General features: G+C 41.4%; 1 protein-coding gene across 1 annotated transcript in view; it reads left to right on the top strand.

Moving 5' to 3' along the window:
- MCC (MCC regulator of WNT signaling pathway) overlaps nt 1-12,272 on the top strand; it is a 429,487-nt gene that overhangs the window by 105,007 nt on the left and 312,208 nt on the right. The window contains exon 3 of the mRNA XM_043588824.1: nt 11,097-11,311. Within this exon, the coding sequence (XP_043444759.1) occupies nt 11,097-11,311 (215 nt within the window). The remainder of the gene's footprint in view (nt 1-11,096; nt 11,312-12,272) is intronic.

Genomic DNA, 12,272 nt, shown 5'->3' with positions numbered 1-12,272 from the left:
TATTTTTTAAATTTACATCCAAATTTGTTAGCATATAGTGCAACAATGATTTCAGGAGTAGATTCCTTAGTGCCCCTTACCCATTTAGCCCATCTCCCCTTCCACAACCCCTCCAGCAACCCTCAGTTTGTTCTCCATATTTATGAGTCTCTTCTGTTTTGTCCCCCTCCCTATTTTTATATTATTTTTGTTTCCCTTCCCTTATGTTCATCTGTTTTGTCTCTTAAAGTCCTCATATGAGTGAAGTCATATGATTTTTGTCTTTCTCTGACTGACTAATTTCACTTAGCATGATGCCCTCCAGTTCCATCCACGTAGTTGCAAATGGCAAGATTTCATTCTTTTTGATTGCCGAGTAATACTCCATTGCATATATATACCACATCTTCTTTATCCATTCATCCACCGATGGACATTGGGGCTCTTTCCATACTTTGGCTATTGTTGATAGTGCTGCTATAAACATGGGGATGCATGTGTCCCTTCGAAACAGCACGCCTATATCCCATGGATAAATGCCTAGTAGTGCAATGGCTGGGTCATAGGGTAGTTCTATTTTTAGTTTTTTGAGGAACCTTCATACTGTTTTTCAGAGTGGCTGCACCAGCTTGCATTCCCAGAAAGAAAATATTTTTTTAAATTTTTATTTATTTTCAAAAGTTTATTTATTTATTTAGTTAGTTAGTTACTTATTTAACTAATCTCTACACCCAAAATGGGGCTCGAAGTCATGACCATGAGATCAAGAGTCTCATGTTCTTCTGACTGAGCCAGCCGGGCACCCCTAGAAAGAAAATGTTTAACAGTCAAACCTATAGATTTAAAAAGTGAAATGAGAACATTTTTCAAAGGGCAAGAAAAGAGAAATAAATATAGAACAAATTAGATGTATAGGAAGAAGAAAATGAGGTGAAAGAAATTAATCCTTGTATTAGTAATTCAATTGAAAATAAATAGATTAAATTCTATAGTTTAAAAACAAATGGCAAGAATGGATTGTAAAAATCTGCCTGACAGGGATGTCTGGGCGGCTCAATCAGTTAAGCATCCAACTCTTGATTTTGGCTCAGGTCATGATCTCATGGTTTATGAGATTGAGCCCCATGTTGAGTTCTGTGTTCAGAGTGCAGAGCCTGCTTGGGATTCTGTCTCTCCCCCTCTCTCTACCTCTCTCCCCACCTCTCAGAATAAATAAACATTACAAACATCTCCTTGGCAGTGTTATTGATCTATAGGTTCATTGCCCTGCGTTCTACATATATTGGAATGAACCTATAAATCAATAACACTGCCCAAACCCCATATGATGGGAAATTAAGCAACATACTCTGAAATAGCCCATGGAGCTAAGACAAAATTATGACCACTTAAAAATAATTTGAATTGAAGGATTATGAAAATATTAATTGAAATGCAGCACTTAGAGGAAATGTGATGGCTTTATAAGAAAATAAAAAAGGGCTGAGTTGAGCATCCATTCCAAGAATTTAGAAAAAGAACGGCAAAATAAACACAAAATAGAAAAAGGGATATAATAAAAACAAGAAATATTAATGAAATGCAAAACAAGCACACAATATGGAGGCACAATAAAAACAAAAGATGAGTTTTTAAAAAGATTTATGAAATTGATAACTTCTTGGCAAGAATGCTAAAGTAAAAAAAGAGAAGGCACAAATAATTGTTAAGGACAACAAATAGAGCCCATTAGAGACCTAGGACTGATTGCTGAGTGGGGAAACCAGCAACTCAATCAAGCATGGAGTCCAGGAAAGTTCTCTAGGTTGCAGTTTGGGGGAAAAGAAGACCACAAACTGTCTAGGTCCTTATCAGAAATGCGAAGCCCCTGGGCACTGTTGATTGGCAATATCTGGGTTTGTTGGTTGGCTACACACTGGGCTGGCCGAAGGTAATATGCTATGTAGGTGAGGCATGTATGTAGCAGGAATAGGACATCCAGGGGCCTCTGATACGCACCCATAGCAACTAAGTCAAGACTGTGTCATCCAGCCAAGCCTAGCTGTTGGCAGGTTAGGTGGCCAAGTGAGGGTTTGTTATAACTGATATCAAGAGTACAAAGATACTGCAGAAATGAACAAAAAGAAAACACTATGAACAGCTCTGCCAATATATTTTAAAAATTTAAAAGAAATAAGGAGCAGTGCCTGGGTGGCTCAGTCTGTTAAGCATCTGACTCTTGATTTGGCCCAGGTCATGATCTCAGTGTTTGTGGGATCAAGGCCCATGTGGGGCTCTGTACTGACGGCACAGAGCCTGATTGGAGTTCTCTCTCTCCCTTGCTCTCTGCCCCTCCCCCCGCTTGCACTCACTGTCTCTCTCTCTCAAAATAAATAAATAAACTTAAAAAAAATTTTTTTAAGGAAAAAGGAAACTTCCAGGAAAATGTAACTTTCTAAAACTAATTTATTAAGGAGTATAACATCTGAATAGTTCTATAACTAAGAATAAAATCAAAACAGTAATTTTCAAAATGTCCACAAGGCCCAGATAGCTTCACTGTGAGGCCTACTTAACATTCAAAAACAAATCATTAGACTCACATATAAACTTAATACCAAAATGTGACAAGGACAGTATATGAAGAAAAAGTTATAAGGCCAATTATGCTTTTGAACAGAGATGCAAAAATAGTAGACAAAATACTAGCAAACCAAAATCAATAATAAATAAGATATCACATATTTTGACTATGTTGGGTTTGTCTCTTGAATGCAAGTTTGGTTTAACATTAGAAAATTAATATGATCCAACACATTAAAAAACTTAAGTGAAAAGTAGCAACTTTTTAGGAATAAAGCATAATATAATTCTATTTTTTGCTAAGAAGCTGGAATCAGAATCATTTTTTAAATTCCTGTTTGTGTATTTTTCCTGCCTGGCATTTTCCATTTTTTAAAAAAAAATTTTTTTTTCAACATTTATTTATTTTTGGGACAGAGAGAGACAGGGCATGAACGGGGGAGGGGCAGAGAGAGAGGGAGACACAGAATCGGAAACAGGCTCCAGGCTCTGAGCCATCAGCCCAGAGCCCGACGCGGGGCTCGAACCCACGGACCGCGAGATTGTGACCTGGCTGAAGTCAGACGCTTAACCGACTGCGCCACCCAGGCGCCCCAAGCATTTTCCATTTTGATTAGGCTAATCTTCAGCCAAGAAATATGACAAACCCTATGGCCATGCCAATCAAAGGATCTGTGTGATGCTTCTCATTACAGAGCATAGGCCCAGATTAGCATTATCCTCATTCAGTCTGGTACTTAAAAATTAGTGACTAACAAGGGCTTACTGAATACATGGCCCATTAATATGCCTTGTAAGAGGAAGTTGATCCAAAATACAGTCTCTGCCTTCTAACCAAGAGAGACAAGTCTTAAAAAAAAAATCTTAGAGACACCTGGGTGGCTCCGTTGGTTGAGAGTCTGACTTCGTCTCAGGTCATGATCTCCCATTCATGAGTTTGAGCCCTGCATTGGGCACTCAGCTGTCATCACAGAGTCTGCTTCTGATCCTCTGGCCCCATTCTCTCTGCTTCTCCCCCTCTTGTGCTCTTTCTCTCTCTCTCAAAAATAAATAAACATTAAAAAAAATCTAATAAAATCTTAAACTTTGTGGACCATGAACATTAGCCCCTTTAACCCCAAGCCAGCCTCAGGTTCAAGTGAAATTCAATTAATACTTCTTTGCTCTAATGTTCATTTTAACACTTTGCCTAAACAATCCTTTGAATTCTTTAGCCCTAAATCAACCCTCTTGCTTATCTCCTTCATATATCTAGTTTAGACAAGCCAAGATAATAAGCTGCCAAATATTATTTTTAATTGTCTTTTTAGAGTTAAAGATGCTTGCCTCAGCTGTGCTTTCATAACTAAATTATTAACTGCCTAAGGGCAGACAGTTTCTCCTTTATATTAAATTTAACCAGGACAATAGAATCTGGGAATAATCTAGAGCTGGAGAAGAATTTTAAAGGTTATTCATTCTTGCTTCCTTTTGGTTGTCTCTGAACTACCTTCCATTAGACGTTCTCAAGCCTGTGCTTAAATACACCAAGGATCATTGAACTTCCTTGTAAAGAGTGCAGCATTAAGAAATAGCCAGTAGGGGTGCCTCAGTGGCTCAGTCGGTTGAGCGCCTGGCTTCAGCTCAGGTCATGATCCCACGGTTTGTGAGTTCAAGCCCTGCATCGGGCTCTGTGCTGACAGCTCAGAGCCTGGACCCTGTTTTGGATTCTGTGTCTCCCTTTCTCTCTGCTCTTTCCCCGCTTGTGCTCTGTCTGTCTCTGTCTCTGTCTCTGTCTCTGTCTCTGTCTCTCTCCCTCTCTCAAAAATAAATAAACATTTTAAAAAATAAAAAAAAAAAAAGAAATAGCCAGTGATGATGATGTTGGTAAGCACACTTCAGTAAGAAAAATGCATTTTTTCATTTCTTTGCTTCTTGCCACCTATCAACAGTCTTAAGGCAGGGAAAGGGAATTGCATTTCAAAATACATCTTCCTCTCTATTCCCAAAGTTTCATTGAAATTCAGTACATTATCCCTAGATAGGACACATGTGACATATATTCAAAATAGGACACTAAAAGGCTCACTTCCTGAAGATAGCCAAAGGCCAAAGAATTGAATTTTATCATTGGGAGCTAATATTATTTATCTTCCCTTGGTAGGTAGGACATGTGCTTTGAATTGCTCTTGGTTTTTGTTTTTCCCAGAAAGATCGGTAGGCTCTATTTATCAATCCTTTACCACCCAGTTTTCCTTGTGATCACAGACCAGATTCTTAAGACAATTGGCCTGCATTTGCAATGTAATCTGTGCTAGAGGAAGCTAGAGGTCCTCATGGGAGTTGCGCTCCTGAATTTTGTACCAAGCATTGACATTAATAAATGACTAAAGACTCAAACAGTGCTTCCCTTCTGGACTAAACGATTTACTGCTGCTTCTGTTGATGTCACTATTATCTGGGAATAGTAAATGTGCTATGACAGGGAAGGCTGACACCTGGAAGCTGATTTGTTCAAATTCTCCCATGCTTCTTTCTATCGGTGTGGTATGTCTAAATTCAGAAAGGTAGCTGCCCCTGGTGTTTTGAAAGGAGTATTTTCTCTCTTGCCATTGAGGGAATAAATTAGGTAATGTTGTCTAAATAATCCACAGAAATGAAAAATTAACGATCACTAGATACAGACAGTATCATAGGACGCTATTAATACAGGTCTCGGGACCCCCTAACCACTCTGCATTATCATCTGCCCATAATGTGATGTGAGACCCCAACATTCAAATGAAGAATAGAAAAGAAGGAAATGCAGGTAGAAAACAGAGGAGTAGTGAGAGCAGCCAGAGCACAGATCTGATGAATAACTCATACTTGTTCTGCTTTTGAGCTGCTGCCACCAGTTTTAGGAAGGTGGGTTGTCCTCTGGAGATAAGAGTAGGCCAAGTAGAATAGGGAAGCAAAGTCTTTCAAACCCAATAACCAAAGACTTTGAGTTACTAATGGAGTATTCTTTACTCAGAGAAATATAACTTTGGCTCTGACTTAATTGGCTCTTTTCTTTACAATAGCCCTATTATTAAGTATAAAATCATTGATGAAATTTTAGCCACTGGTTAGGTGCCAAAGGTTTGTTTTTCAACAGGTAACCTTTAAAAGCTGGGAGAGAGTATATATTTCTCCCTTATGTTTGTCCCTATGGAGTTATTCAAAATGGATTCCAAATAACTAAAATTGTGAGATGTGACCAGATGATTGCTAACATTCATTGATCAGTTTACTGTGTGCCAGGGATTGTCTAAATTTTCTACATATTTTTATCTTGTTTAATTCTCACAACACCTCTGTGAAGAACGTGTTATGATCCCCATTTTAAAGATGAAGAAACCTGGGCTTAGTTTAAATAATTTGCTTGAGGTCACGTAGCTAGCTGGTCATGGTGAGTCTTATCTGACCCCAAGCAACTTGACTACAAAACCCCAGCTCTTAACCGCTATCCTATGCAAAAGGGCAATGTCTACAAAATGAAGCTGAAAGAGAGAAAACATCCTCTTCTAAAACTGGGAAAAATGATTTTGTCATTCATAGGCTGTGGGTAGAACTAAATGAGATAATATATGGAAACTACTTAGAACAGTGCCCAGCTCCTAGTGGCTTTGTGTAGATGTTAGGTATCTTGATTATTGTTGCTTTTTAAAAAAATTTTTAAATGTTTATTTATTTTTGGGACAGACAGAGCATCAACGGGGGTGGGTCAGAGAGAGAGGGAGACACAGAATCTGAAGCAGGCTCCAGGCTCTGAGCTGTCAGCACAGAGCCTGACACGGGGCTCGAACTCACAAACCATAAGATCATGACCTGAGCTGAGCTGAAGTCGGAGGCTCAACCGACTGAGCCACCCAGGCGCCCCAAATTGTTACTATCTTTAAGGTGACTTCTAGGTGTTTTTTTCTTAATTTTTTAAAAGAAGTTTATTTATTTATTTTGAGAGAGAGAGAGAGAGCAAGCAGGGGAGGGGCAGAGAGAGAGAGAGAGAGAGAGAGGGAGAGGGAGAGAGAAAGAATCCCAAGCAGGCTCAAACCCAGGAACTGCAAGATCATGACCTGAGCCCAAATCATGAGTCAGATGCTTAACCTACTGAGCCACCCAGGCACCCAACTTCTAGATGTTTTAAATGCTTTGTCCTGCCTTATCCTCATGGGGGGTTTGGCCTACTAGGAAGGTCTCATAATGCCTTTGGTGAATAGGCACAGTATTTGCAGGCCTCGGACCCGAAGCTGGGTGACACTTTGAAGGTGGGATTAGAGCACTGGCTCATAGCTGCCATGTACCCAGCAGAATAAAGGTCTCATGTGTGGCAGGTTTTCTGTTTCATCATTTCTCTGAGATCAGGGTTTCTGCAATGATGTATTTTATAAACATGTTAAAATGCCACTTGTTTTCTGTGCTTTTCTGATCAGGGAAACATTTAGAATATGTGCCTGCTGCCTTTAAACATTTAAAATAAAAGAATACACCTCATCCCTTACTTCAGATTGCCCTAAAGAATTATCATGGCAGGGGCGCCTGGGTGGCTCAGTCGGTTGAGCATCCGACTTCGGCTCAGGTCATGATCTTGCGGTTTGTGAGTTCGAGCCCTGCATCGGGCTCTGTGCTGACAGCTCAGAGCCTGGAGCCTTCTTTGGATTCTGTGTCCCCCTCTCTCTCTGCCCCTCCTCCACTCATGCTCTGTCTCAGAAATAAATAAACATTAAAAAAAATTTTAAAGAATTATCATGGCAGAAATGATGGCATTCTTTGATTCTGTGTGTGCAGAGACTTCTAGGCCCAGGCTGTGGTTTGGCCTTTGGTCTTTAAAGGGATGCCATGCCGTCGGTTTCCTAAGTGACCCAGCCAGCAGCTCATCATTGGTTGTTGTGGACTGACTCTTTGTGTTCCCCTGGAATTCATAGGTTGAAGCCCTAACTCCTCAGTGTAATGGGGTTTGGAGATGTTTCTTTTTGGAGGTAATTAGGGTCAGACGAGGCCATGAATGATGGTGCCCTCATGATGACATCAGTGTCCTTATTAGAAGAGACCAGAGAGCATGGTGAGCACAGGGAGACAGTAGAATTGTAATGGTATCCATGTGAAGGAAAAGAAGCACAGCCATCTCCCTGAGGTCAACAGGCTTTTCTTGAGGTTAGCAAAGGAGTGAAGTGGGGCCAACAAGAGGCTGAGTGTGAGCCTGGAAACATCAGGCATCATGATATTTCAAAGGGCAAAAGGAAGATGAGGGTGCCTGGGTGGCTCAGTTTGTTAAGCATCTGACTTCAGCTCAGGTCATGATCTCACAGTTTGTGAGTTTGAGCCCCACATCGGGCTCTCTGCTATGAGTGCAGAGCCTTGCTTTGGATCCTCTCTCCCCCTCTCTCCCACTCTCTCCCCTTTCTCCCCCTCTCAAAAATAAATGAATTTTTAAAAAGGGAGGGAAGGAAGACAGTTATCAGACCTACACTGTTGATGGTTTTCAGTGAGATCATCCCAATTTACTAATTTTGTCTCCAGAATGTTGGTTTTATATCCAGAAAAATCAGGTTGAAAGAGAATAATGGGAATAGTGTACTGTATTTTATTTAAAAAAATTTTTTTTAATGTTTATTTTTGAGACATAGAGAAAGCATGAATGGGGGAGGGGCAGAAAGAGAGGGAGACACAGAATCTGAAGCAGGCTCCAGGCTCTGAGCTGTCAGCACAGAGCCCGACGTGGGGCTTGAACTCACAGACCATGAGATCATGACCTGAGCCGAAGTCAGAAGCTCAACCGACTGAGACACCCAGACGCCCTGTGTACTGTATTTTAAATGTGCGCTTCCTTTTCTGGGGTCCATTTATGTGGATGCTAATGTGATTGACTTGACTTCTTAGCAGAAGACCTGAGTTCCTCAGCATCACTTCAGCAAAAATTGTTATGGTAATAGTGTGAGGGCCTTTTGATCTTGCTGATTAACATGGAGCTTGGCTAACCTGATTATATGACTCTGTCAGAAACTGGGTTTAGGTCTGTTAGTACAGCATCATAAATTCAAATGAAGCTTCCTTGGGCCGTCTTATCCCACAACTGCTGTATTTTATTATTTGAAAACGAGGCTCCCTGTTTGCATAGAGATAAAGTTTAAGTGTATAATTTATTTTGATTTTAAAAATTAATCTTCATGTTGCTTTTCCTGTTAATAAGTGAAACCCTATGGTACCACAACCATGGATAATTCAGCCATCCACTCACTAAATGTATATTAAATGCCTGCTGTCTCAGGCTGTGTGTGTGCAAGGTACTGGGTCCTGTGGTGGAACATAAAGGCAAGGGTCCATGCCCATGCTTGTTTATATAGGAGATAGAAGGCCCTCTGTGATTCAACCCACTTTTCAGCTCTGACCTCTGTCAGTCCTCTTGCCACATGCTGCTGGGCTGGGACAGAGAATGAGAGGCGCTAGACAAATGGCAGCAATCACTCAGAGGAGCAGGCGGAGGGAGGGCAGGCCTATTGCAGTCTATGTTGAAGGAAAACAAAACTGTCCTTGCAATACAGCTGATAGAGTTTAATATTAAAAGAAACTTTAAACAATTGCAAACGTAGTGATTGCTTTGATGGTCTGCTTTGATACAAAGACTGTCGCTCCAGCCATACAGCACTGTACAAAAGAAGTGTTGGGTCTGGGGCGTCTGGGTCAGTGTCCATGCTGGGCATGGAGCCTACTTAAAAAAGAGAGAGAGAGAGAGAGAGAGAGAGAGAGAAAGAGAGAGTGTGTGTGTTGGGTCAAACTGACTGAAGAAGATCAGAACATGAACCATAGGGGTGGTTCCAGACAAAGACAGTTTACCCAATCACATTGATTAAACTCACCAATACCTATTAAGGGAAGATTGGATGTTCATATCAGAAACCAATGAACATAATTTGTAGTTTGCTATATGTAATTACACTCAAATAAATTATAGAGTAATCTGTATATGTTCTCATTTCATAGTACAAATTAAATCATTTTAATGAGTCCCCCTCTTTTTGCCATTAAAAGTCATGTATTGAAGATGCACCAATATGAAAACTTTACGGGCAGGAACAACAGTTTGTTGCGCTCACTGCTTCATCCCCAGTACTGGGCACAGTGCCTGTGTATAGACCTTTGTCATGTTTTCTATCTGCCCAGGCATTTTGAATCACTCCTATGTTTAGGAAAGGTCTCACCTTACAAACCCTGCCTCCCCAGAGTAGAAGCCAGGAAACAAATTTCCCAGCCTCCCTTGCAGCTGAGACAGAGGCACGTGACCCAGACTCCACCAGCCAGCTGCACCCAAGGGTCTTCTGTTCAGAAGTGAGCAACACAAAGAAGAGCGCTTTGCCCCAAATCTAATTTTTCTAGCCAAGGTGACAATTGAAGCATCAGGCTTTCTCCTCCAGAAAGCTTTCCCTGAACATCCCCACCCCTTTCCAGGTCTACTTTGTCATTCTATCTTAATTATTAGTATCTTTTATTAGGTTTAAATCTGTTGTAACAGTTAAGGTCACACTAACTGTTCTGAGAAACAAATAAAAAATATGCCGTGACTCAAACACCAAAGGAATTTCCCTTTCCTAATCACATGAAGTCGAAGCAGGGTGCCTGAGACGGGCAGCCAGCCCTGCTGCCAGAGATAATTCAGGGACTCGGGCATCGTCCATCTTACGGCCTCACCATCTGTACCACATGGCTTCCAAGGGTGTCTGGCCATTTGCACCAGGCCGGAAGGCAAAGGGCATGGAGAGTCGCATGCCGGTGGTTTTGGGAGCCGGGCCCTGAAGCGATGCTTGTCACTTCTGCTCACCTTCTGCTCAGGACTCAGCTGCATGGCCACACCTAACTGGCAAACATGGTTCAGCTTCCTGTAGCTACTTCCAGGAGAGAGAAAATCATGATAAAGTGCCATATCTTAACTTTTTGTCTTCTCACTTGCTCCCTTCTTCCTCAACCAGGAGAAAAGGTTTACAGTAAGAAGGCTGATCACAGAGGGGCACCAGGGTGGCTCAGTCGGTTAAGCGTCTGACTTCAGCTCAGGTCATGATCTCACAGTTCGTGAGTTCAAGCCCCACATCGGGCTCTGTGCTGACAGCCCAGAGCCTGGAGCTTGCTTCAGATTCAGTGTCTCCCTCTCTCTCTGCCCCTTCCCTGCTCACACTCTGCATCTCTCTCTGTCTCTCAACAATAAATAAATGCTCAAAAAATATTTTTTTTTAAAAAAGAAGGCTGATCACAGACAGAGGTGGCTTTGCTCCGGATTCCCTTTTCTTGGCTCTCTGGTGCTTTTTTGCTAAGTAATTCTGTTTGGGGGGCACAAAGTCATTGGATAGTTATTTCTGAATGATTTGCCTAAAACCACTTTTATCTCCAGGCTCCCTGGGTGTCAATTTGAAAGAGAAAGCACTTAGCCTGCAGTCTGGGCACCGCGTGTGTTCTGACATGCTGGCACGTGGAAGGCTTAGGGGGTTCCAAATCATTGCTTATTGGCCACCCAGAGACTAATGAAGGAAATATCTTTTTATTTCCCCTGCCTCTCCTGGACGTAGGTGCCCTGTCAGCAGCCAGGGAGAGCTGGGAGTATGACTCCGGTGCCAGGGACCTCCAGAGCCCGGACTTGCAAAGTCAGTGGGCCCTGCAGAAGCTTCTCGAGTGTGGCGGACGCTCTTTGCATCAGCAGGCTGCTGCCCTCCACAAACTGCTCACACAGTCACGGCATTTTGGCAGCTCTGTAGGAGGAAGCTATCTGGAGCTGGCCAACACAGTGAGTACTTTCTGGTTCATAAAACACATCTTTAGGCCTGAATGTATTCCAATACAGGTATTTTAATTTTGACCTCTGGTATTATCTTTCTTATGAAGCTAAACAACCATATACTGTTTACAGCATTGCCAATAATGTTAAGTGCTCCACAAACACTTGTGATCAGTGACTTCACTCTTGTCAAAGGCTTTTCAATGAAGTCTGTAACTTGCATGGATTTAATTACTAGAGTATTGACAACAGCTTTTCCATGACCAGAGTGCAAATTGATAGGATGTAATCCTTTCTGCTCCCTAATTTGGATGTTAATCCTTTAAAATGCAAAGAGGGAAATATTTCATTGAAAGTTTGATTATTGTTTCTGCTTGTACTTTAAAAGCATTTTCTGTTGGGGCACCTGGGTGGCTCAGTGAGTTCAGCGTCTGACTTCGGGACATCTTCCATGTGATGTTAGAGCAGGGGAATGCAGGTGGGTGGCTGATAGTCTGGGCTGTTTTGGGTGACAGGCAGACGGCTTATAAATTAAGATTACTAACCAAACACTGCGAGAATGGTCTGCAAACCTACATTGCTTTTTGAAATTGAAGTTTGAATGGTAGAATAGACATCTTGACAACTTTACTTATGTATACTTATAGTCTGCTTTGATGTAGACAACTGATTTTCAAACTTTTTGTGTTTGAGATACTTTTCTGATTCCGACACTTTTGGTGACATGTTCAAAGGAGCTAACAATTCTAAATATTCCAGCAATAATTAAAATACAGTTCTTAGATCCCAATTAAAAGGGCATTGTATAAAATACCTGACCAGTACTCCTCAAAACTGTCAAGGATATCAGAGGCAAGGAAAGTCTCAGAAAAAGAAACTCTCACAGCTCAGAGGAGCCTGAGAAGATATGGCAATTAAATGTAATATGGCACCCTGATGGGACATTAGGTAAAACACTAAGGAACCTGTA

This window comes from Prionailurus bengalensis, chromosome A1 (genome assembly GCF_016509475.1).
Source record: "Prionailurus bengalensis isolate Pbe53 chromosome A1, Fcat_Pben_1.1_paternal_pri, whole genome shotgun sequence".
NCBI lineage: Eukaryota > Metazoa > Chordata > Mammalia > Carnivora > Felidae > Prionailurus > Prionailurus bengalensis.
This window is presented reverse-complemented; position numbering and strand designations above follow the sequence as displayed.